Source organism: Astatotilapia calliptera, chromosome 16 (genome assembly GCF_900246225.1).
Source record: "Astatotilapia calliptera chromosome 16, fAstCal1.2, whole genome shotgun sequence".
Taxonomy (NCBI): Eukaryota; Metazoa; Chordata; class Actinopteri; order Cichliformes; family Cichlidae; genus Astatotilapia; species Astatotilapia calliptera.
In genome coordinates, this window is record NC_039317.1 from 4,037,062 (window position 1) to 4,064,756 (window position 27,695).

General features: G+C 40.3%; 1 protein-coding gene across 1 annotated transcript in view; it reads left to right on the top strand.

Moving 5' to 3' along the window:
* The first annotated feature begins 5,902 nt into the window (after window positions 1–5,902).
* The window catches only part of LOC113007690 (phosphodiesterase 1A, calmodulin-dependent), a 46,792-nt gene continuing 24,999 nt past the window's right edge, over window positions 5,903–27,695 (top strand). Inside the window, exons 1-2 of the mRNA XM_026144513.1 lie at window positions 5,903–6,700; window positions 22,669–22,695. Of these exons, the coding sequence (XP_026000298.1) occupies window positions 5,970–6,700; window positions 22,669–22,695 (758 nt within the window). The 5' untranslated portion in view covers window positions 5,903–5,969. The remainder of the gene's footprint in view (window positions 6,701–22,668; window positions 22,696–27,695) is intronic.

Sequence of the window (27,695 nt, forward strand, 5' to 3'; positions counted from 1 at the left end):
TGTGATGAGTATGAAAAACTTTTATATGTCAAACAGAAAATCCTTTAAACATAGACTTCTTTGGATAGACTACTGATAAAATGTTTGGGTCACAAACTATGCTGCTGAGTGTAATTAGATAAACTTGATATTTAAGTATTTCTTTAAAACAGAGTGTTAGTAAGACTTGTCATATTTAGTCTTTTGTATGTTTGGTGTGACTTTATAAGATAAGTGCTAAAAAGATAGCTGTCAGAGCTTTCTTCCTGTTAAAAGGCTGTTTTTCCTTCCCATTGTTGTCAACGGCTTGCTGGGTTGTCTGATTGCCGGGTTTTCTCAGCCTCAGTACAAAATACACTGAGGCAACGTTAGTTGTGAGTTGGTGCTAACACTGAATTGAACTGAACTAAATAATGTTCAAAAAGAAAAGAACTAAAAATTACTAACAAACTTAAGTGTGCTACATGAAATCAGTTATCTCTCATAATTTTCTACTAATAGAGCAAAGGAAAGTCAACACAGTGCAGTTGGGTTCATAGGTTTTTGGATAGTGAGACAATTGTTGTTTGGTTTGCCTCTGTAGACCAACACAGTCGATTTTAAATCAAAGAATCAAAGTGTGACTGAAGTGCAGACTTTCAGCTTTGATTCGAGGGTATTAACAAAAGTATTGTGTTAACATTTTATTTTATTAATTGTTGCCATTTTTATATGTATCCCCATAATCCCCTTTTTAGAGGCTCAACATTATCTGGACAAACTAACCAAATACTGTGTTTCCTCTGAGATACTCTGCTAGGCCTTTACTGCAGCCATCTTCAGGTGCTGCTTGTTTGTGGGTCCCTGCATCTAGTTTTGTGTTCAAGAAAAGCTGTTCACCTGGGTTGAGTCTTGGGCGATGTTGCAGTTTTCTTTGGCTCATCATCCATTTTTACTGTGAAGTGCCATCTGATCAGTTTACAGCATTTGGCTGAATCTCAGCAGAGAGTACAGCTATCACATCATCAGCAAACAGCAAGTTATCAAATTCTACTGGCAGCTGCATACATGTCCATATTATAACCTTGCCTGCCTCATGTTTTACAGATGATGTGTTATATTTCAGATTATTTTCTTTCCTTCTCCACACTTCCTATGGCTGTGGCTCAGGAGGTAGAGCAGAGGTTAAAGGCTTGTGGTTTGATCCCTGACTGCTTCATTCTGCATGCCAAAGTATCCTTGGGCAAGGTACTGAACACTGAGTTGATCCCGATGTGTTCATGAGTGAGTGGGAATGCCAGATAGAAAGCTCTTGTATAAATGTGTGAATGAGATGTTCTTGTGTGCTCGAGTAGAAAGCACTATATAGGAACCATTCCATCCACCTATTATATACATAGATATGGTTTAATCTGGGTTTCTTGTTCTTGAGTGTAATCAGTGGTGTATTTGCATTTATTAAACAGTCTTTTCCACTTGCATGGACATCTATTTGAACCTCACAATGAGAGTTACAGTGAATGCATACCACATAAGAGTTCAATATTTTGAATCAACAGCTTTCATCTTCTTAGTTTGACATGGAATAACTGGAAAAAATGCTTCATCTGGCAATTAAACTGCAGATCAGTTAGTTGTCTAAATGGTTTTGAACTTCTGAAAATGGACTCTGTATAAAATGTCTGTAATTCTAACAGTTATAAAAATACTGTTATAAAAGCTGCTGACAGAAAAACTGAAGTCTGCGCTTCAGCCACATCTTGATTGTTTGATTTGAAATCCCTTGTGGTGATGTACAGAGGCAAAGCTATAAAAATTACTTTATTGTCCAAATACATATTGATGTGATTGTAAAAAGATCTTATGTAACCTTTAGTGACTCCACATCTTTGCTCCAGCTTTATCTTTCTTAAAATATTTTTTTATAAAAAACATAAAGTTTTGATAAACAGAATCTATTTTTAAAATCTGAAAGTGACCTTTAAGGTCCACTTAATAAAATTCAGATGGTTTATTTGTCAAAGTGTCTGTCTGACAGTTAATTAACATGTTGCTCAGCTCTGTTTATGAGCTACTTGTTGCCTAAAAAGCCTTTTGACAAACAAAAAGCTGAATATATTACTGAAACACACACACACACACACACACACACACACACACACACACACACACACACACACACACACACACACACTCCTCCAGTCGCCCACATGGTCATCTTTAATTGTCTGTTTAGCGTTGGTGCTTATAGTGAAGAAACCATTAACAGTCAATTAGCCAGCTGGCCAATCAGAGGGAAAACTGTTACCCTGAGGGCTTGTTTACAACCACAAGAGCAGCTCATTTGGAGAACATGGACACAGTTATTATAATCCTACCCTTCACCTCACAAGCATGGACAGACTCTAAAACAACAGGATTCCACTTAGAAACTCTCTGTTTAACACATTTTTAAAGTATAAAAAAATCTGTCAAACTCAGTATTTTCAATATCACCAATGGCTTTTAAAGCAAACTTCTCCTTTCTCCCCCTCATCAGGTCACTCAGCTGTGAATCGGCTGCAGAATCAAATGAGGAGCGGGTGCAGTGTTGAAAACCCTGTCTATGGACCCACCAACCTCTGCATTTTGAAAACCCACAACACCTGGTAAGAATGTTGTTGCTGCTGTGTAAGATGCATGCAGGGATGAAAAATGAACCTGTTGCAGACATTTGGGGGAGAAGAAATCCTACTTAACAAACATAGTGACTTCAGTGACAAATTCTGGCTCTAGAAACAAAGCTATAGCTATTGCAGTTCTTCTATTGGCCACTTGAGACTGTCATCCTAACCCTAACCCTACCCCATTCCCAACAAACTCCCATGTTAAAAGACTCAAATTAATAGATGTAATAAATATCTTTATGATTTTTTAAATTCTATGTCATAAAGACATAGAGTGAATTTAGTGTAGAAGACGTGGTGTGGAAGATTAACCTGCACAGAGTCAACCTGAAAGAAAATCTCTGGGATAAATTAGAGTGGAGACTTCTCGTCCACGTCCAACATCTGGAAGAATAGTAAAAAATTCCCATAAACGACTGAAGGTCACAGTACTTCAGCATCTAGCTAGCGCTACAGAAGAGGGGCAAACATTAAGGGAATAACATTTTGTAGCAGGTAATTTTAGATTCAGCATTTCTAAATTCAACAAACATCAGCAAAAACACAAACAAATTTGTGTGCAGTTGTCATACAGTGTGTTGCTAGGTAAAAGTCCAGCTGATGCATTTCACAGGGAGAGAAAAGAGAGTGAGCTCATTTCAGTCAGCGATGGAGAAAGATAAGAAAGACAGGACAGGAGAGGAAGGAGAAAGACTTGATAAATTGGAAATTTAAAGCTTACATGTAAGTCCTCATGTTTTTAAATCAGATATTGGGTCTGTATGTGTCACATTAAGTTTTTTCATATTGCGAAACATGCTGTAAATCAAACTGAGGTAGACTGACTGTGTTATATGAAGGTAGTTATACTCTGCAGGTTAGTGCAGGATAAACAGGTTAGTTTGCTGTACTGTGATGGATTTAAAGTGTGCAATTGGTGCACAGTGGCTGTGGTTTCATGGTCAGAGTTAGGTTACATCACGTTGCTTAGATTCGTTCACTGAATTCCATCTTCAGACCAGCTTTATTCAGTATAATGTTAAAAAAAATTCTGTTAGTGGACAACTTATAACTTACATCTCCTTGAATTCAGTTTAGTGTAAATCTACAAAGCGCAGTAAACCTCAGACCAGCAGCAGCAGCAGCAGGTCAGCTGATCTCAGTCTGTGCATTAAGAAAATCTACTGGAGTGCTGAATAGAAATGATCGTGAGCTGTGATTCTTTTCACCATAATGAGCCATTACAACTGATTTTAGGGTTCCTCCACCCCCACCGTCATTTTGCTGTTTAGACACAAAGTCACTCTCTACAGCGTAGGCAACAGAAAATAGAGTTACTTTTATTTTCCGTCTTTTTCTTTGCTCATGTTCTATTTAACAAGTTCAAGCTCAGTACAATTAGAAATAAAAATTAGTTTAAATTAAAATTTGTATTCCTATCTACTAATATTATTTTATTATTACATTAATATAACACAAGTTTCGGTTAGCTTTACACAAAAATAGCTGGTAGAAACGTCCTTCAAGGAGCTACTTTTTACTTTCTTTATTTTTAACATAGGTATCTGTACTTCTACTTAAGTACAGAATTTCTGTATTTTTGCCACCCCTGCTGCACACTATTACACAATCCACCAAGCAGTTTTGGTGCCTGTGGTGGAGACTAGTGCTCAATTGAGGTGATCAATGTTTGCTTTCTAAGTAGCTCTTTAACTTGCTTGGCACGTTAAGACCAAGAAGCAGCCATAAGGGTTGGTGAAATTTCCAACTTGATTTAACATACATTGTACAGCCATGGGGTGACTGTAGCTCAGGAGGTAGAGCAGGTCACCTACTGATCGGAAGGTTGGTGGTTCGAACCTCTGGCTCCTCCTTGTGCAAGAAACATCAGTGAATTTGTGTGAATGTCGTCAGAAAAGCACTCAGTTTAGAGTCAGTGCTTGTGTGATTGGGTGAATGTGGCATGTTGTATAGTAGAGTAGAAAATCAGTCAATTTACCATTGTGGCTAGACTTCTGCTTGATTATATGGTTAATTATGTCACATTATGAGGGTATTTTGCCGATTATTTGACCATGACCAGAAACTTTGATCTATCGTGATCACATAATTCCCACCAAATTGCCACTGGAACACTTTTTTAGGAAAATTGATTTGGATAACAAATTAAACGTGAATTCATAATATTTGATCTAATTACACTAATGCTATACAGTTATTGCAAAATCCCATGTCACATCTGGCCATTGGATTTTGGCCTCCTCCTCCAGGAAACTGTTTGGGAACCTCTGTTAGAGATATTATATATACTGGACACATAGCTTAAGGGCCACTCAGAAACATGTCCTTACATTTGTGTGGCTAAAGACAGAGGAAAGATTGCTGTTTTTAAAGCTTTAAAATCTTACATCCATGAGGAAATTATGGCTGTAATAATCTTTTCAGCCTCTAGAGGGAGCCATTAGCACTTTACACCGACTGTGAGATTGTACCACTTGACTGGAGAGGATTTGTGACTCTCATTTTCAGGACCATTACATCATCACTGTTTCAAAAAAAAACCAACAACACACACACACACACACACACACACACACACACACACACACACACACACACACACACACACACACACACACACACACACACACACACACACACACACACATCTCACTGTACAGTCTTTCTGGCAGGCACTGCGGGTGAGTGAGGGGAGGACAGATTAATGTGCCTCTTTGCTGTTTGTATCTGAATAGAGCGTAAAGTTATGTGCATTTGAATTTGGGAGGGGGTGAGGTGGAGGAGAAGCAGGAGGAGGAGGAGGAGGAGGGCAGTCTGTCGGCTGCAGAATTCCATCACTCTTGGCAACCGTTGTTGGGTTACCACGGAAACGCACTGCAATGTTCTCTGCTTCTCTTTTGTACTCCTCCATCACTCCTCTCTCTCTCTCTCTCTCTCCCTTACTCTATCCCATCTTTATTGCTGGTCGGCTTCCTCCTTGCGTTGCTACGGCGATGCTCTGGGACATTCAGTGGGATCATTTTGTCACTGCAGTGTCGGCGCACAGAGCTGGCACTGCGCTCCGAGATCTCTGTGAGACGTGTTTTGCTGTTTTTATGCTCCCTGTTTTGTCTCCTTCCAAATTCTCGTGACCTTTAACCCCTCCACTTCCCTTACCAATCAGTCCGAAATCAGCGCTTTGGACTGGCCGGGCTCATCAGGTGACACCACAGAAAGTTGGATGAAGTTTCGCTGAACTGAAGGCTCCGATCAGTGTTGATGTTTTCACGACTCTGTCGGACTGAGAGACGTCCGGACACTTCACAGAGACTGAACTCTGCTCGGTGAGCTCTGCCACAAACCGAGATGAACGAGGACGCGGAGGAGGCGCAGCTGCCTGAGAAGTTGCTGGAGGCTGAGGAGCAGGAGTTGCAGCAACAGGAGGGAGAACATGAGATGGAAGATGAAGTGAAGGACCAGGAGGGAGAGGGAGAGAAGGAGCAGGAGGAGGTCCATCCGCTGGAGGAAGACCTGGAGGAAGAGAAAGTGCAGCAACAGGATGGAGATACTGAAGATGTGTATGGGCAGGAGGAAGAGCTAGAACAAGAGGAGGTTGCAGCGCATGAGTGGGAAATACAAGAGAAGGTGGAGGAGGTTCTGAAGCAGCAGGAGGACGAGCTGTCTGAGCAGATGCTAAAGCCAGAAGGGGAACAGGGCCATCAAGAGGAGCAGGTACAGGAAGAAGAGAAGGAGGAGGAGGAGGTAGAGATCAAAGAGGTGCAGGAAAGTGAGCTACAGCACCTTGAAAAGGAGGAGGAGGAAGAGACTGAGGAGATGCAACAAGAAAAGGAGGTGCAGCAAAGTGAGGTGTTACAACAAAAGGAGGAGGAGGTAAAGCAGACTGAGGAGCTGCAGCAACAGCAGCAACCTCGAGAGCAGGAGGAGGAGGAGGAGGAGCAGGAGGAGGTGCAGCGTGAGGAGATGTCACGGACTGAGGAAGAGCAGAAGGAGCAACAGCAGTCTGAGGAGGTGCAGGACTTTGGGGACGCTCTGGAGCAGAATCACAACAACCAGGTCCTGATCCGGCTCAGAGGAATGTGAGTAAACACAGATCACGCAGTCAGCTGGCTGATGATGTAATGTCAGTGTGTTGATGCAATAGCACTATCGATAATTGGTGATCACGCTGTGAGGATCCGTGAGCTGCTGTAAGACTGACAGCCTCGGGGACGGCATCAGTGCGGTTGACCGGTTGCCTTGGTGATGCTGGCACGGACCGACGATGGAGGGGAAGACAAATGACAGAAAATGAGCGGGCAACGGTGGGCGTGCAACATCACTTAACACGGGAGAGAGAGCGTGTGTGTGTGTGTGTGTGTGTGTGTGTGTTTGATGAAGTCACAGCTTCTCGTCTGTCTGTCTGTCAGATTCTTTCTTAGCAGCTGACTCCTACGCTGCAGCGGAACAGCCTCGCCACATCTGTTTGAATTTGAGGCGATCACACACAAAAAACAAATCAAAAGCAGCAACAACAACAACAAAAAAAGAGCCCAGTGTGTTTTTTTTTATTCTCCATTGTTGCCATGGTAACAACTGAGCGTTGCGATGCAGCAAACTCTCAGCAAAGAAAGACACATCAGCAGGGAGATGGACGAAAACAGAGACAGAGATGAAGGCAGGGCATGCGAACACAAAATGTTTGAATGTCCTGTTGATGCTTCAGTCTGTGAATTACAGCCTCATTCATCACACTACGCTCATCATCACTCGCGGATCCTTTCTTTGACAAATCTGACAACACACTTTGAAATGCTCCTAAACTGAGCATTTCAAACCAGTGAATGCCCTGTAGGCATGAAGCAATGAATCCTAGTAGTCCAAGTAAGGATTTTAAGTGACTGCTGTTTAAAGTTGCCAAATTGAAATATGTACACTTTTGTTTTAGATGTGTAAATCGTCCATATAACACACAATAAACATTTTTATTATTGTAATATATAAAAAAAAAGCTATGTGTTTAAACACATCTTTGCTATGGCAAGAACTGCAACTCGCAACTGCTGGTTTGAGCCTCCTGTTGAGCTGTGATGAGTTTGTATGTTCTCCCTGTGTGGCTTTTCCTCCTAGAGTATATAGACAAGCATGTTAGGCTAACTGGTGACTGTAAATTGCACCCCTTGGTATGAACATAAGAGTTGGCAGTTATCTGTCAGTCTGTTTTTATGTATTACAACATAAGATAAATTTTCTACTTCTTACTAGATGTTAAAATGAGGTAAATTCAAGCTCAAATGAACAGCAGCACAAAACATGTCACACAGTGTCGCTGCTGTTTTAACAAAAGCCAAAATTCAGTAGCTTTTAGAATTACTCTTCTTTACCATACTCTTTCAGTTCACTGAAGTTTGCCGGCACAGTTTTGATTATAACCCTTCTGCAGACGGTGGCTGAGTAGCCATTGCTGTTATACTTTTTTTGAAGTCTGCCTCCACAGGCCCATGTGCAGTTGTCGCACTGTATTGTAAAGTCTATGTGGATGGGTACACATGGTCTCAAAAACAGTGGCAGGCATTCAGACATCGGCACAGACCTTCAAACTGATTATCTGATGATGGAATTTCCGTCACTCTGACCTGAACGGACCCTTGTAGGCTCACGGATGCGGAAAGTATAATCAAAGCTCAACGCTTCAGCTGCATGATTTCAATCAGGCTGAGTTCTGGACTTTGACGGAGTCTTTGCAACACTTTGATGCTTTTCGTTTTCAGTCATTTTATTGTACATTTGCTGCTGTGCATGGGATGATTGTCACGCAGCATGATCCAGTGTAGGACAAGTCTTAGCTGTTGGACCGAGGACTTCACATTTGACTCTAGAATACTTTGGTAAACAGAGGAGTTTATAGAGTAACTGACTCAGTAACTGTAAGGTGCTCAGGTCCTGTAGCTGCACCACCACCTTGCTTGACCAGTGGTACGAGCTGTTTATGCTGATATGCTGTGTTCTGCCCCGATGCTCCAGACCAGCAAACTACTGTCATGTTTTGTAGCTCATCTGGGGTTTTATTTGCCTAATTTTAAGATCTGCTGGAGACCAGATTATTTTTATTGTTTTCTTGATATGTGTTTACTTTCTTTTTACCTTGAACGTGTCTTGATCAGCATTCACGGTGCCTTCACAGACATCCAAATATCCGTGACTGTTACCACTGATGCATAATCGTACCGTCAGATCAGGCTCTGATGCATGCTCTGGATAATCCTGCTCCTCTTCAGCCTGAAGTATGCTGCTCCTACCTTTTCCAAAAACACAGAAGGACATAATTTTCTGCTTAATTCATCCAAAATGTTTTTTTTAGTTGAATAGATGGCCAAAAAATCATAAGTATTCACATCCATTCAGCATTACTTTCCAATTTTGTAACTCCCACACAGAAACTCCTCAAGCTTCAGAAACTTAATGATTTATTGACGGCAGATTACAAAAGAAGTCGTCAAATTCTTCGCAGTTTAGTTGTGACATGCTCCGTCAAGAATTAGTTTGGGTGTTTTTTTTTTTTTTTTTTACATAACTTTCCCAGTCTTTTGTGTTTGTTTGCCTGCCGTCTTTAAAGGAAGAAAGCAGCACATAAATGTGTCTAAGACAAGTGTTCTTCTTGATTTTTTCAGTGACTCGCAGCTCACACGTTCAGTCTTCGACTGCAGTTTCACCAGAAACATTTGTCACATACAAAATATCTGGACAGTGCTGTGTTCAGTTTAGTTATAGCTCTTCGTCTGGTTTGGTCCACTTAAATCTAAGAACTTTTTACACATTTAAAGTAATAGTATAGACTAAAAAGAGTACTAATGCATATGTTTTAAAAGCTGCTGTATCTCCAGAATGGCATGGCATGGCTACAAGTGGAAAAAAAAACCCAGGTGCGTTGTGCTATCCTCTGTGAGGTTTCATTCCAATAACGTAGGTCCCCAAGGAGGAATAAATAAGAAATAAGGAGGAATGAGGAAATGATAGCTCTGTTTTTTTTTTTGTTTAAACTGGTCATGTATAAGGTCAGTGTGGTACTCTAAAGCATACACTGATGTTTTAGTCAACAAATCCGTTTCCCAGCAGAGATGCTGACTTGTCACAGTAGGAAAAGAATTGATGGACCCGTTGTATTAAAGCATACCTTTACATCTCCCTGTTGTGACAAGTCTGTATGTCTGATTGAAGTGGTTTGTCCCTTTGTCTTGGTTGCATGACATGCCCATGACAGGCAGTCAGATCTTTTTCAACCAGGTCACTTTTTCCACCTTAAGCTAGTTAAAATTCTAAATCGTTTCAGTTTCAGATCTTCCTTTAGTCTAAATGGTAAATGGAAATTTTCTTATATAGTACCTGAGCACTCAAAGCACTTTATACAGCATGTCTCTCTCACCCAGTCACACACAAAATCACTTTTTTCTATGTCTAAGTGCTTTCTATCTAACATTCACACACATTCAACCCCAGTGAACACAGCGGATGCAACTCAGGGTTCAGTATCTTGCCCAAGTGCACTTTGACTTGCAGACTGGAGCAGTCAGGGATTGAACTGATTAGTAGATGACCAGCTATACTTCCTGAAGCACAGCCATGGTCATTCTTTCTAAGAATTACTAAAACTGAAAATGTCAGTTTGTTTTTTTTCCAGAGGCTTTCTGATATTTGTCAAAGAGGTTTGGAAATTAAAATAGGGATTTGTTAGGAAAAGCTAGCTAACTTATGATCCAAGTATCCACAAAAACATCCAAGCAGTGATGCAATCAAGAACAACCAGACTTCCAATATTTCCTGCATTGGTTGTCTTAACTTCACTGCGTGCAAATACCTATGCATGTCTGGAAAATGTAGTTTATTAAATAATTTCAGCAAATAAATAGCACATCGACCAGGGAGATGGACTGTCTGTTCCATCAGCAGCGTCCTGCCCCCCTGAGCAATGCTGGTGACTCTTCTGTCTTTAGCCTCTGGCAGTAACAGTGTGGATTGTGACTGAGCAGTGGTGCTTTGATCAAAAGTTGAATCATTTACGAACATGCTACAAGTGAGCATTTAAAAGATAAGATAAGATAACGTGGTGCCAAGGAATTTGCTACATCTATTCAACAGAATAAATATATAGAACAGTAACAATAGAGATTATTATCAAGAGATTATATAAAGAAGGAAACAGAATATATACACATTTTACACATATACAGTGGTGAAATATTGCACAGATGACATTTGAATCATTATTAAATCACAAAACCTCACATTAACAGACACTGTTTGACATCTTCAGTTTAATAAATAGTAATCTAACAATTTTGAAATTGTAAGGAACACAAGGTAAAAAACAAGAACATTTTACACTTAGGTCTGTTTCTTTCTGACTTTTCCATTCTGTTCGCAAATTAGATTAGACAAAAAACATTTAACAACAAAAAAGGAAAATATATACAGTGTTGGGGAGTAACGGAATACATGTACCGCCGTTACGTATTTAAAATACAAAATATGAGTAACTGTATTCCGTTACAGTTACCGTTTAAAAAGGTGGTATTCAGAATACAGTTACTTTGTTGAGATAAATGGATTACACGGCAGTACTTTCTTGTTTCATATTGTGGCGGGTCAGGACTGTTTGGGTTTTGTTTGACAGCTACGTTCTTTTGTTCCAGGTGGCAGCATTACGGTTGCCATGGTTACAGGGTGACGCTCTTTCTCTGCGTGTTTCCTGGGTGAGAGAGCGCCTTTTTGTTGTTGTTGTTGTGCTGAGCTAATAGGCAGAATGCTAAATGCTGTAAAGAATGTAGCATCATGGGCAGTATAGTCCGTGCTGCAGGGAGAATGGACTGCCATACACGTTATGGGTCTGTGAGCGCGAGGAGGGAGAAAAAGGGGAGTGGAAAACTCCGAGTTGTCATCGAGCAGAAACGGGAGCTGGAAGCATGTAAATATAATAATAACCACTGCAGCCAAGAAGAGTGCCTGACGAGCCCAGTTGTAAGTAAGCTATTAAGACTCGACTGTACACTGTGTTCGTGTTTTCCTCCGAAAACAATAAGTTCCGTTGGAGCAGCCTTTCAACGCCTCTCTCTGTCTCTCGCTAGCAGAGTTGACCCAGACAACAAAGTAAAGCTATTTTTCGGCTACGAGCCGACAGGGAGCCCGACATATTAGCCAGAGGTCCCTTTAATATGGTTCGGAGCCGCGGACCTTCAGTAATAGTCATAAATCACAGCAATAGTTGTAAAAAGCATGATAATATATTAAGTAATCCAAAGTATTCAGAATACGTTACTGTCATTGAGTAACGTAACGGAATACGTTACAGAATACATTTTGGGGCATGCATTCTGTAATCTGTAATGGAATACATTTAAAAGTAACCTTCCCAACACTGAATATATATCAAGGAAATACATTGTAATATGTCATCATTCAAACCCAGCAAAGAGGACATTACATAATAACCAGAGGTGGAAAGAGTACTAAAATATTTTACTCAAGTAAAAGTACTATTACTTTGCTGAAATTTTACTCAAGTACAAGTAAAATTACCTGTCTAAAAATGTACTCAGAGTAAAAGTTACATAGTTACTTTTTTGTCAGCAGGAGGACAGCCTCTTCTGAGTAGTGCAAAAAAGACAATGGGATAAATCTCAAAGTAGTTGTTTTTTAATTAAAAGAAAAACTTTACAAATTAAAGCTCAGTGGCAGTTAAACTGCAAGTCTATACATCAAAATGGATAATGGTCACCAAACCAACCAAACTGTCAAAACCATATAATTCTTTTACATGAGAATGTGTTCTAAACTGTCAAATAAGAGAACAAGTACTGAATTGAGCTGTACGGCAGCTGCTATAAAAATGTGTTTTCATTTTTTAAACTTGGCCCTGCTCTGTTAATTTTGAGGAGCAATTCAATTCAATAAAACTTTATTGATCCTGAAGGTTGACCCCGAAGGAAATTGGGTTAAGGCTGCCGACCTTTGCCAGCGCCGACTTACCCTTCTGACCATACATACAGTACAGGGAGTGGAGAATTATTAGGCAAATGAGTATTTTGTCCACATCGTCCTCTTCATGCATGTTGTCTTACTCCAAGCTGTATAGGCTCGAAAGCCTACTACCAATTAAGCATATTAGGTGATGTGCATCTCTGTAATGAGAAGGGGTGTGGTCTAATGACATCAACACCCTATATCAGGTGTGCATAATTATTAGGCAACGTCCTTTCCTTTGGCAAAATGGGTCAAAAGAAGGACTTGACAGGCTCAGAAAAGTCAAAAATAGTGAGATATCTTGCAGAGGGATGCAGCAGTCTCAAAATTGCAAAGCTTCTGAAGCGTGATCATCGAACAATCAAGCGTTTCATTCAAAATAGTCAACAGGGTTGCAAGAAGCGTGTGGAAAAACCAAGACGCAACGTAACTGCCCATGAACTGAGAAAAGTCAAGCGTGCAGCTGCCAAGATGCCACTTGCCACCAGTTTGGCCATATTTCAGAGCTGCAACATCACTGGAGTGCCTAAAAGCACAAGGTGTGCAATACTCAGAGACATGGCCAAGGTAAGAAAGGCTGAAAGACGACCACCACTGAACAAGACACACAAGCTGAAACGTCAAGACTGGGCCAAGAAATATCTCAAGACTGATTTTTCTAAGGTTTTATGGACTGATGACATGAGAGTGAGTCTTGATGGGCCAGATGGATGGGCCCGTGGCTGGATTGGTAAAGGGCAGAGAGCTCCAGTCCGACTCAGACGCCAGCAAGGTGGAGGTGGAGTACTGGTTTGGGCTGGTATCATCAAAGATGAGCTTGTGGGGCCTTTTCGGGTTGAGGATGGAGTCAAGCTCAACTCCCAGTCCTACTGCCAGTTTCTGGAAGACACCTTCTTCAAGCAGTGGTACAGGAAGAAGTCTGCATCCTTCAAGAAAAACATGATTGTCATGCAGGACAATGCTCCATCACACGCGTCCAAGTACTCCACAGCGTGGCTGGCAAGAAAGGGTATAAAAGAAGAAAAACTAATGACATGACCTCCTTGTTCACCTGATCTGAACCCCATTGAGAACCTGTGGTCCATCATCAAATGTGAGATTTACAAGGAGGGAAAACAGTACACCTCTCTGAACAGTGTCTGGGAGGCTGTGGTTGCTGCTGCACGCAATGTTGATGGTGAACAGATCAAAACACTGACAGAATCCATGGATGGCAGGCTTTTGAGTGTCCTTGCAAAGAAAGGTGGCTATATTGGTCGCTGATTTGTTTTTGTTTTGTTTTTGAATGTCAGAAATGTATATTTGTGAATGTGGAGATGTTATATTGGTGTCACTGGTAAAAATAAATAATTGAAATGGGTATATATTTGTTTTTTGTTAAGTTGCCTAATAATTATGCACAGTAATAGTCACCTGCACACACAGATATCCCCCTAAAATAGCTAAAACTAAAAACAAACTAAAAACTACTTCCAAAAACATTCAGCTTTGATATTAATGAGTTTTTTGGGTTCATTGAGAACATGGTTGTTGTTTAATAATAAAATTATTCCTCAAAAATACAACTTGCCTAATAATTCTGCACTCCCTGTACATTACACAAACATCACATGGGGAAGACAGGTCAGAGAGGCATAACAATGGAAAATGCACAACATGAGGAAAGATAAGGAGAAAAAAATAACTCCCCACAGACTGAGCTCCAACAGGGAGATCAGTTTGAGATCAGAAAAAAAACACCTCTGCACAAAGCACGTTATTCTTTTGCCTGCAGTGTGAACATATGTGGGTTAAGTAAGAAAGTAGCCGCTTCTGTCTTCTGTCTAATTTAACTATTTCTTTAAAATAAATTATTGTTATTAACAAACAGGAAAAATGTATTTTCTTTTGGCAATTTACCGATCCTGTAAAAAAATTAAATTGCGTGGACAACAACGTGCCCAATAACAGCTTATGTCTTAATGTGATTAACTTGAGCACAGCCTTTTTGCTAAAATAAATGTACAGGTTTCATTTAACTTACCTCTACATGCTTGCGCAGGTTTGATGAGGAATTTTTAAAAGCTGCTAACTCGGTCTCTCTGGGCAAACACAGCTTACACTGCATAATAAAGCTGTTGCCTTACTTGCACTTGAAGCCGAAATGGTCCCTTAAATAAGGCCAGGGGTTCACATCGGTTTCCTCGAGTTCAGGGTCAGCATAATTCGACAGGGTTTCTTTTTTCGCTGGATCCGTACCACCGATGTCAGACTCATCTTTATTGTGACCCAACGCCAATTTGTTCTACTACCCATCATTCCCTGCAGTATTTCCGAAGCGCAATGTTGGTTTTTTTTTGTTTGTTCTTTTAATTTACTCAGTAACGGGTGTGATTGAAAATGTAGCGAAGTACAATACTTTTTAAAAAATATACTTAAGTAAAAGTAAAGTTACCGACTTGAAAAATGACTTTAAAAAGTACAAATACACAAAAAAACTACTCAATTACAGTAACGCAAGTAAATGTAATTCGTTACTTTCCACCTTTGATAATAACCATGGTAGCTGCTTCATTCAAAATTTAACAGCCCATTATAGCTAATGGGCAAATACAGACTGATGCATTTGACTGGTCTGTTTTTCCAGCTTCTCACATATGGTGATAGTTACAGAACGCTAACTTAGCATTCTGTAATGCTATCGTAGCATTAGTGAAGCCATACTGGCATATTTTGAAACAGCTGACTTTTCATCTGCCGTTAGTGTTTGTTTCAAATGGGAAAATTATGTCCAGAAATAAAATTAATAGATTTAATGATGTTAAGAGTACGTTTGCCATAGTATTTTTTTGACAGCTAAAGTTAAACTCTCCTTTATTTTATCAGCTTCTGTTCACAAAAACATTTAATAACAAGATTCCCATTGTATTGTGTATGTCTGTGATACTTCTTCTAATTCACTATCTTATGGAAGACCAGGCCACCACCAGTATTTGGTTTACTGACAGTATCTCTCATCAGCAGTTAAATGAAATGTGCACGGCATCATTACCATTAAACACACACATTTAATTTATGCCCCTTGGCTACTCTTGCTCTGTTTAACAGACCCTGCTTGCTATACAGCATCTTGTGTTGGTAACCGGCTGGCAACAGAGGAAAATATAACAGAAAAAAAAAGAAACAGAAATTTATCAGCAGAAGTTGGTGTGTTGGTTGAAGAAACTGACGCCAAGACAAGTGTTTCGTTTTTGCCAAATCCTCTAATAAACATTGGCAAGTGAATGTGTTCTCTGTCAACAGTGAGAGAATGAGAAACGCTAGAGGTGTAAAAATAAAGATGCAGAATTCAGCTTGTCTACTAACCTGACAAGACTGAACTCCGAGGTTAGGGGAACTCCGTCACGGGGAGTGAACACACTCCGAGGTTTGTTTAGTTTTCCGGAGGATTCTTCTGCTCAGTGAGAAAAGGTCTTAGATAAAACAACAAAGCTGGTTTTATTTTGGGTAGTGAGTAATGGCAACAGGCATCTGTAGTTTGACAGTAATGCTGCTTGTGCGTAAGCAGAAGCTCTGCATGCCTATGTGTCCCCCCTCAGTGCCTGTGCACCTAGTAAATAGATCCCCTGCTGCACCTGAATGCTAATCACACTCAAGAATTGTTGGCACCTCTGACCTAACAACTTGTGAGGCATAGTTGTAAATAAAGTAACACTCTGGGTTGCAAAGTAGCAGTGACTAAGGAGAGACCATTTGAATGAACAGTTCTCAATATGGAGCTTGATTAATAATTGTTTGGCAATTAGACTCCGATCAGTCTTTGTAGTAGAACAGAGTCCAACGCTGGTAGGAAGGATGGCAGCGAGGTGAAGCAGGTGAAGACTTGGAGGATCTCTATTCTGGCGAGGATGAGGTGGAGATTTGGAGGAGGCTGGTTGCACGAATGAGGATCTGAAAGGCAGAAAAGTAGTAAGATTTAAAGCACACAGGACAGAGCTCGCAGAAGACAAGCAAGAAAATGTTTGGGCCAAAGTGATGACAACAAAATTAAGTTTGACGCCACAGGAAAGTGGAAGTAATGTGAAGAATAGACTAGCAGCGCCAAACCCCGAGGGATGCAGGCAGACGAGTGGATATGGAGCTTCCCCATTGAAATTAGCATAATCATTATTATATGTTTCAGTCTGTTGAGTGGTGCACCACAAATGGAAATATCTCAATAAGTATGGGCTGAGAGGTTGTGAAAAACTCTATGGACATTCACGTCACATTCCTCCCTGAATAACAGTATTATTAACCTTTTCCTGGTTAAATAAAGGTTAATAATAATAATAATCTCTGAACCTCCTGTCTCCCTCCCCTCAGCCCTAAACAGTCATGGCAGATGGATGCCCCTCACTAAGTCTGATTCTCCTGGAGGTTTTCTTCCTGCTAAAATGGAATTTTTCCTCCCACTGTCACTAAGTGCTTGCTCATAGGGGGTCATGTGATTGTTGGGGTTTTCTCTTTACCTTACAATATAAAGGATGTTATTTATATATATATATATATATATATATATATATATATATATATATATATATATATATATATATATATATATATATATATATATAGAATAGAATTAAATTAAGTTTGACTTAGTTCAGACAGACCACAAAGCCAAGCTTACCTGCAATCCATATGCTATAGGAAGGGTGGTGAGGTTCTCAGACAAGAGCCATGCAACCGAATATAAACAAACGAAAAGACAATCTGCTTTTGAATATAGTCGTTCTGACTTTGAGTCTCTTCATATGTGCAGTTACCAAAAATGAAAAGAAAAAATAATATAAAGAGAAGCCTTGTTGTTACATTTCTTTTTCATAGACTGCAAATTTTTGTTTGATTTAAAAAAAAAAAGTATTAAGGTTACTTCATCATGTTACTGCCAGGTACATTTGTATCGCTATCATCAGAGCAGAGCAGAGCTGCTGTTCCATTTATAGACATTCTGCCTGCCACTGTTGACCTTTCCAGGCACAATCCTCCCTAAGTTTGGGGACTCTGTATTTAGAAGGGCCTTGTGACATTGACTTCTCTATTATAACCTGTGACACCTGTTAAAGCAAGTTTCTGAAATGTACAAATTATCATAAACTTTGTCCAAATTAAATAGAGCAAGCATGAATGAATACAAGATTAAGACCCATTCAAGTGGTCACAAAACCAGCTGTTTCTTTGTGTGAGCGATTGTGTCTTTGTGTTCATTACAATATTATTTCTTCCTGGCAGACATAAAGTTCATCCATAAATTAATCACAGAGCTTAAAGCTGTTTGACAAGAAAACAAAAAAGTGTGGAGATATTTATTTATTCGTTTATTTTTGAAAATTTCCCCCAGTTTCCGTGGTAACAGCAGAACATTTCGATGCAGTAAACTAGAAAAGGACAAAAAGAGAATAGAACAGCTTTTCATTTACTTTTGTTTTTTTACACATTGAGATGCATAATTTTTATTATCAGTAGGCTTTGGTGAGAAGCTGAGTGGAATTACAGAGGAAGTGTAAAGTGTAAAAACAAAAGCAAAAAATAACTTTTTTGACACATTAAAGAGCAGAAATCAGCTGAGAAAGCTCAGCTATGAAAAAAACGTTCTGCCATCTGAGGATGTATTAAAAGAAGTACCAGACTGTCCAGGTCAGATTAAGCAGAAACTAATCTTTATAATGGTTTTTGCATGTCTGGCTTGTTGTCATGCTTCAAAAATTAAATTTAGGACCAATCTGAAGCCACCCTGATGAGGTGGTTAAGAAACTAAACAACAAAAGGCTGATACTGTGTAGTGTGTGTGCACTGCTTCAATTTAATGGAGGTTCAGCTTTTTTCTCCAGGACACTTGGTCTAGACGTGGGCGGGTTAGATGGAGTTAACCATCTCACACACACACACACACACACACACACACACACACACACACACACACACACACACACACACACACACACACACACACACACACACACACACACCCTGCAGTGATGCATTGCAAACAGAACAGTGCACGAAATAAAATACATTCCACAAGCTCAGTGTTAATGATGCAGAGAAGAAAATGTGTAGGTGAAATCACAAAACAATTGGTACAAGGACAAAGAAAAAAAAAAGAGGTAAAGACGCAAAATGCAAATTCTTTCGCTGAAGGCGTCACCCTGTAAAAGTCATGATAGGGAGGTGAGTCATTCTCCAGAAACTCTCTGTCCTCACCTGTCACTATTGCTGCTGCCGCGTGCTGGAGAGTTTTCTCTGACTAAGAAAACAATGCAGCGACCTGGCACTGATCAGCGTGCCTTATACAGCTTTGTAATTCAGCTCTGATCTGCCCACGCAGGCCGGCGTACAATTACCATTCGACCATGAAATAACAGGTCTCTACAGTCGCATTTCAAAGCTGAGACGTGTCAGAGCTGTGATTAGCTGCTGGGGTCAGATTCCAGAGCTGTGACTGGCTAATTTCAGACCAAATGGAGCGTTTAGATCGTCGTCATCTACTCGTGGGGTAATCTGCTGTTCAAATTTACATTCCAATAGGTGTTTCGGTTCGGTGACGCATGATTTAATGCTTGCATTTTGGTGACATTGACTTTGTTTTGCATGGTTTTAATAGTAGTAAAATCAGGTCTATTTTGTCCCCTTTTTTCTGACCTCATAACATGTAATGAAGTGGTAACACTTTCCAAATTGGATTTGGGCATATTTATCAAAGGTGAGAAAACATGTAAATTAACATTAAAATCTTACTACTTCACCAGTACCACCTCTTTGGCCTGATTTGGAAAGAGTGATGTTGTGTAAAAAGCCCAAGGATATTTGGCATGCAGACTGGGGGAGCCAGGGATCGAACCACAAACCTTCTGATCAGCAGATGAAGGATGTATGGACACCTTTAGATTTATTAATCATGTAAATTTCCTGTACCTGTTATAGATGTCCTCAGTCCAAAGTTCAAACATTGAATGTCATATTGATGGCCAAAGTGGGTCATGGCTGGACGCCCAAATTGTGGACTTAATTTGGACGGAATTGGCTATGGACCAATGGACCCAATATAGATCAGATCTGCATGTCTATCCAACGTCCAATGTATAGTGGGAAAAAACTAAAAAGTGACACAAAAACACTTCAAAAAGACATAAAATGTCTACAAAGGGACAAAAATTTACTGCAAAGTAGCACAAAACAACTTCTAGGAGACATAAAATGACTAAAAAGTGGCAAAAAACAACATCATAAAGACACAAAATAATTCTTTGAAGGAGACACAAATATGTAATATGACTTAACCCTCTCAAGGCAGGCGTTGCCGATTTGCAACAGTTAAAAACTAACAACCTGATTACCCCACATACATATTTTATGAGTTTTCTTTTACTCAGAAGTACCACTGCAGGACTTGGTTGTGCATTAGTAACAAAAAGTTTAATTTGAGCCTGAGAGGGTTAAAATGGTGGCAAAAAATATCTGCAGACTCACGAGACATCAAAGACAAACTTTAAAGAGAAGGGAACCGAGCACAAAGAGATATAAAATAAAAAATGAGACACAAAATGACTGCAAAAAGACACAAAATAAGTAGAAAAATGACAACAAACAAACAGCAAAATAGCTAAGAGAGGCGAAAAAGAAAGAAAAGGGACCTTAAACTTCTTTTTAAAAAGTCAATATTTATTTAATATGTGTTTCCATCCCATCATGTCAAATACTGCTTGTGTTCTGGTTTCTCTCCCTGCTCCGTGTGCTTTAGTCAGCAACACGTACTTGGTTTAATTTAGGCAGCAAAAAAACTTACAATTTGTCCCCTATACATCATTGACCTTGTGTGGTGAAAATGTAACAAAGGTGATCTTCCATACATGACACATTAGTTGTAAGAGAGCTTTTTCATTATTGCCAGAAATGTGTGTATCTGTCAGATGTCAGCATTTATAGGAATTTGGTCATTTACTTGAAAATCCATCCCAAACACACATACAACATATCATATGTTTCTTTACATGTGACACAGCTTTAACCTGCACGCCCAATATCACGATTGGAATGTTAGATTCTTTAACCTTTCATCGCTACAAAAATCTGCAGACTAATATTTCATCCAGCAAATCATTTGTCAGTACAAAGTTATATTTAGGCACCCTGTTCATTAACTTGGCCTCTGTCTTTATCAGAGAACAGTCTGCATGGACTGGCTTTGCTTTGCATCCTTCACCACATAACAGCGGTAAAATGTAATCATGTGCTTCACAGTTTCACAAAATTAACAATAAATCATTTAACAGGTGCTGCTTCCCCAGATTGGACCTTACTATGAGGCATCTGTGTTTTAGAGGGAAAGGGAAAGGTTGTCTGCACTAGCACATTTAGAAGCTTCCAACCACTTTATTGATGCAACTTTTTGGGAAAATATTCCCGCCCCCTTTGGCGTAAGACAGGAATCAACCTCAGTGAATTCAAATGTTGAGCTGGAGGCAGTGACATCATTGTCAGCCATCACGCTCAGAGAAATGAATGAGAAAAATGGAGTCTGAAATGGAGTGTGACACTAGAAATATATTCAAAGAAAAAACAACTTGATAGGGTATGTGCGATCCCTGGTTGATGTAGGACAGAAAAAGCTGACAGTAAACCCCTGAATCCCTTTTAAGTCATGATTATTCTTTGTGTAGGGTTCTAATAATTTGGGGTTTTTTGGTGATATAAACATGAATTGTGTTGTAACACAGAGTCAGTCATTCACTTAAACTGCTGTAGTTTTTTTCATTGTTAGCAGTCTATCTGCAGTTCTTCTTTGGCATGTGCCTATTACAAAAGGAAACATAGAAATGTGAGGATTCTCAGGCTGCTTATCAAGATGACATATTCATTTATGATGCCTGCAGAATATGCTACTATCCTCCGTACACTGAATCTAAAAGGAGGTGTATCATATCTATGTGTTCATATTTGGCTGTGTTATGACTCATAGGAAGCTCCATGTTTGATGCAAATTGCTGCAATCTGCTACTAACGGGTTTAAAGTACCTAAATTACCTCCATGAGCCACTGCTGTTGCTGGAACCTCTGACAGTGTTGAAAAGCAACCAAATCAGCCACCAATCTCCACAAAATACCCAGCATTCATGGGTTCCTTTCACCTCCGCTCTCCATGTTCAACTCTTTGACACCCTGCTGGGACGGCTCAATTCCCAGAACGAAAACCTTTGCTCCAGTGCTTTGGAGTGCTTGTCTGAGCCACCCTTGCACACAAAATGGGTAGAAAACATGATTTGCTAACCGGTCTCTTTCAGACTTTTCAGATTTTATTGGAATGAGGGACATTTTAAAAGACTTAACACAGAGGACAAACAGTTTTTGAGTATGTTGGCCATGTATCATGTATGTATGGTTTAGCTTTATGTGTCTTCTAAGCCTTTCGAGGCAACAGCAGTTGCCATTTTTGTTGTGTAACGCTCCCGTGGTTGCATGTCATTCTCATCTGTCTCGAGGTTAATGGAAATGACAGTTTGCTTTTCGCATGCAGTGTTTGAGTTTGCTCTCTGTTATGCAGCCCCCTGACTGACTTCAGTAAATCCAAGCAGCATTTCCACCTAACGCACTGACATTAGTGCAGGTAGCTTTGGTGTGCACTCATAAACTGTATATAAATGATGGACGTGCCATCAAGGTCTAAAACGTGAATCCAATGTGCCAAAGTACCTTAAGTACCTTCTGATGGCCACTATAGGAGCAATCTGGTCTCGTAAAAAGTCTTTTAAAATACATCATGTTGTTAATTTAATGAGTAGTTCAGTACAAATGAAATATATCTGTATATACCGATATAGACATTTATTCAAGCTTCTGAATACTCTGTGGTTTATTTATTAATTCCAATGTGAAGATGTGTTTTTGTTGATGAAGATAAGACTTTATTCAGAGAAGAAATATCTTTGTTAGTCTGCATGTTTGTTTCAAGGTGTGCCTTCTAACCTAGCCTGAAACTCACCATGTGAGTGGCCGATTTGATTAACTCTTGTTTGTTCTTGTTTGTTTACAGGCAGAAATATAAAAGTACATCGCAAAGGTAAGGCACGCACTGGCACACACATACACGCACAATTGTTTTTATGGAGAGTTGAAACAATTAGTTGTATTCTTGTGTATTTGTTTAGCGGAAAATCATTGTGACAACTGACAAGCATGAATGAAAAATTAAAAATACAAAATAGAGAAAAAAAATCAGCTTCTCTAAACTGCAGATGTTTTTGCTTTTTTCTTCTTTATAAAAGTGTAGAAGTGAAAAGTGTAGATATTTAATAACATTCCCTTGGTCTTTTGGTCTATGAAACTTACACTACCAGTCAAAAGCTTGGACACATCTTCTATTTTATAGGTTTTTCTTTATTTTCATGACTATTTAGATTGTAGATTCTCATTGAAGGCATCAGGACTATGAATGTGTGTGAATTAACTCAAAACAAGTTTTATATTTTAGATTCTTCAAAATAGCCACCCTTTGCTTTAGGTCAGATGACTGTGAAAGCCAAGCTATCTGGCGCAGCACTCCATCACTCTCCTTCTTCTTCTTCAGCATGTATCTATGTATGTTGAAAGTAGTAAAAAATAAAGAAAAAATATTAAATGAGAAGATGTTTCCAAACTTTTGACTGGCAGTCTATATTTTCTGATTCATGATTAAATCCTTTCTGCAGTTGTTTTGAGTAAGTCTTTGATAATTAAGTGCACAAAGATTTTTTTCACCATAAAAGCACACTGAGCTCATTATGCATCATAAAAATATGAAAATGAATTAGCATGTTATTTTAGAATTGTGGAAACCATCATCGACACATAAAAGGTACTACTTGCTTTACCCTGAAATTTAAAAGAAAAAATAACTTTGTCTTTGTCTAAAACAGATACACTCCCAGAGGGAGGCCTTGTTTGACGTGCAACACTAAAACATGTTTCAGCTCTTTAAAAAGACCCTCCCTATTTCTTTACGTATTTTGTGTAATTTTAAAACAAATCTGACTGTAAATGTGTGTGTTCTCAGGGGATATTGCTTTTAGCTTTGAGACTGTAGACTGTAAACTTAGGCTACATTCACACTGCAGGCGAAAGCGCGTCAAATCCGATTTTTTTTGACCCTATGCGACCCATATCCGATCATAGTGTGACAGTGTGAACGGCACAAATCCGATATTTTCAAATCCGATCTGGGTCACTTTCGTATGTGGTGCTGAATCCGATACATATCCGATGTTTTAGAAAGCGACTGCTGTTTGAACGGTCATGTCGCATTAAATCCGTCTTTTACGTCACTGACACAAGACAGACGCCAATTATCAGCGCCGGAGAAGCGCCCAATAAGACATCGCGAACGCTTCCTGGCCATCCAGCGTAGATGTCAGTGAAACTGTTGGGAAGACGACGTTGGAGAAACGTGAACATTTTATTTGTACTGTATAATCTGCAGATTCTGACAGAAATCTGCAACTATCCTTTGAAGCACCGGAAATGGTTATTCATGCTTTTACTTCATCTCGCTTAGATTATTGTAACAGTCTTTTTCTTTGTTTGAGCAAAAGGAATCTTGACCGTCTCCAGTTAGTCCAGAATGCTGCTGCAAGGCTTTTAACTAAGACACGAAAAAGAGAGCACATTACACCAGTGTTACATTCATTACACTGGCTTCCAGTACATTTTAGAATTCATTTAAAAATCTTGATACTGACTTTTAAAGCTTTGAATTGTGATGCCCCTGCCTACATTTCTGATCTTTTAGAACCCCACGTTCCCTCGCGCAGTCTGAGATCATCTAATCAAAGGTGTTGTTAGTCCCACAAACTCATTTTAAGACCAGGTGATAGATCTTTTAGAGCGGTGGCCCCCAGGTTGTGGAATGCTCTCCCTCCATCATTACGTTGCCTTGATTGTATTTATTCTTTTAAAAAGAAGCTTAAGACTCATTTATTTAGATTGGCTTTTAATTAGATTTGTGCTGTATGTTTGATTATTAATGTATTTTATGTATTTCTGTTTTATATTACTGTGAAGCACTTTGTGGTTTTTATTCTGTGAAAAGTGCCATATAAATAAATTGATTTGATTTGATTTGAAGTAGCAGGCCTAAAAAACTACAGCAAATCTACAGCAAATGAACTGTATCTGAGAGTCATGTCCTTGGGCAAAGACCTAATACAGGACCCGACAGATGCATCTGGCCTGGCCTTTCAGTTGATCTACTGATTGCCAAAGGCTCATCAGATCTCAGTGGAAGGGTGGCTGTCAAAACCTGGAATTATGAATGCAGAATAGTAGATTTTGATCCACCAGGCAATACCATCTGGAAAACTTGATGAATAGTATCAACTACTGCCAGTGGAGTAAAAGCATAACTGGATAGAAAACCACACATTAGAACAGTATCAGTCATGGATTGGCCTCCCCAGAGACAGGACGTCAACATTACTGAACCACTTCTCTTGACAGAAAATAGAAGAAAAGGCAGACAACATCCAAACAAGAGCACTAATTGTCTTTCATGAAGCCTGGAGAGCTTATAAGTGCTTTTAAATGCTTATAATTAACCTCTAATGACTTTCAAACAGTTTGCACAAATTCTGTTTCAATGAAGCCATTAGTTTGTGATATGTAACTTAATCTGATTTCATCATTTAAAAGTAAGTCATAGGTCATCCCATCTGAGAACTTTTCAAACTGGCATAAGGGCACTGTTGGCTGGCAAAGACGCAAGGAAGATGCACTCTACAAGGCAGCGTGTTTATTTCCTGGAGGAGACTCCAGTCGTTTTCTGTGGGTGTCAGCTGACTGACAGGAGGCAGCGTGTCATGTGTCCATCTGGAGGAAGCAGATTTTCATGTTCTGGTTCTGTGGTGTGAACAGGACAGCAGCTGTGTGGGTGCTAAGAATGAAAATCCACCAGTTAGCAGGTGTGTGAAGACTGCAGGCAGACTAAAAGCATATCACTGATGTCGTGAGGTGCAGGATATCATACACATATACATTATATGTACATTTAAATCCAGTGAAGTACAGTATTTAGTATAGTAAAGCAGACGGAGCGTTACACGGGTTTTGAGTGATGCACTTCACGTTAACAGACAGTTTATTAGCGATAGTCATTCTGTATCATTCACAATACTGTTATAATGTAGGAACTACATATCTGACAACACAAACAAAATTCACCCTGATTTATGGCATACAGTTCAATTCATTTTGATTAAGTTTTGTTTAAATGACACCAATTTACAACTACAATCACCTCCAGGGGCTTTATATTGTAAGGTTAAGATCCTATAGTTTTAGAAAGAACCCTAACTATCACACAGCCCGCTATGTTCATGCCCTTGGTGACAGCAGGAAGGAAAAATTCCCTTTTAACAGAAAGAAACCTCCAGCAGACCCAGGCTCAAGGAGGGGCGGCCATCTGCTGCAACCAATTGGGGGTGATGATTAAAGATATGCTGTGGAAGAAACCAGAGATTAATACTAACTGATAATCAAATACAGACTAGTGTCACTCCTGGCCCTTCATATATAAAACACATGGTGAGTGAAAAAGGTGAAGGAAGCACTTTGTAAGTGTGCTGCCTGCTGTAACCTATAATTTCCTTCGGGATTAATTGTTAGGGTTTCTGGGTCGGTGACCCAGTGTTTTGTGTTTTTGGTTATTTGATTTTGTTATTTCTTTATATTCTAGCTTTGCTTTACGGGTTTTTCTTAAGTTAAGGTCCTCTGGGTGGGGTTTGGTTAGAGTTTTAGTGTTTTGGTTTTCTGTCTGTGTTCCTTTGTTGCTGTCTTCCCTGTCTGCTGTATTTCCACGTCCAGTCAGTGTCTGTGTCTGCCCTGGTCCCACGTCTCTGTTCCCTTTGTTTTAGTGCTTGCCTGTGAGTCTGTCTTATGTTTCCGGTTTTACTTTGGAAGTCTATGTCTGATGTTAATGTGTCTGGTTTTGCTTCCCCTGGTCTCGTTAGGCCTGATTTGCCCCAGCTGTTTTTCCCTCCTGTTACTCATTCCCTGATTGCTCCCTCTGTGTATTTAAGCCCTGTGTTTCTCTGTGTCCATGTCGCGATCTACCGTTTATTTTGCTGTGTGTTTTGCCAGTCCACTGGTGTTAGTTTATTTTGAGTTTTTCCCAGTTATGTTATGTTTGCGTTCAGCATTAAAGCTGTTTTGGTTTAAATTTGTCTCTGGAGTCTGCATCTTGGGTCCTATCCCTGTCCGCACACAGCCGTCATCTAACAGAAGATCGCGACCAGAACATGGACCCTGCAGACTCCTTTTCCTCGGAGTTCAACGGCGAGATGAGGCGGATGGTGAGTCTGCTCGACCGCATTGCCCAGTCACGGGATCTACGGACTATGGCAGTTGGGCTGAATGCAGTGGATGCCATCATTCGCCATAACCCTCAGCTGTTTCAGTTTGCTAAGGACACTAAGTTGGACGACACCATTACTGCCTGGAGAGAGCAAGTCAAGGCTGGTGAGCTTGCTCTCTCCGAGGGGCCCGTTCTGCCCCCTGTCTCCGCTGGAGGGTCCGAGGGGCCCATTCAGCCTCCCGTCTCCGCTGGAGGGTCCGAGGAACCGCTTCAGCCGTCTCTTCCTGCTGGAGAATCCGAGGGGCCAGTTCAGCCACCTGTCTCCGCTGGAGGGTCCGAGGGGCCCGTTCAGCCACCTGTCTCCGCTGGAGGGTCCGAGGGGCCCGTTCAGCCACCTGTCTCCGCTGGAGGGTCTGAGGGGCCCGTTCAGCCACCTGTCTCCGCTGGAGGGTCTGAGGGGCCCGTTCGTTCAGCCACCTGTCTCCGCTGGAGGGTTTGAGGGGCCCGTTCAGCCACCTGTCTCCGCTGGAGGGTCCGAGGAACCGCTTCAGCCGTCTCTTCCTGCTGGAGGATCCGAGGGGCCAGTTCAGCCTCCTGTCTCTGCTGGAGGGTCTGAGGGGCCCGTTCGTTCAGCCACCTGTCTCCGCTGGAGGGTCTGAGGGGCCCGTTCGTTCAGCCACCTGTCTCCGCTGGAGGGTTTGAGGGGCCCGTTCAGCCACCTGTCTCCGCTGGAGGGT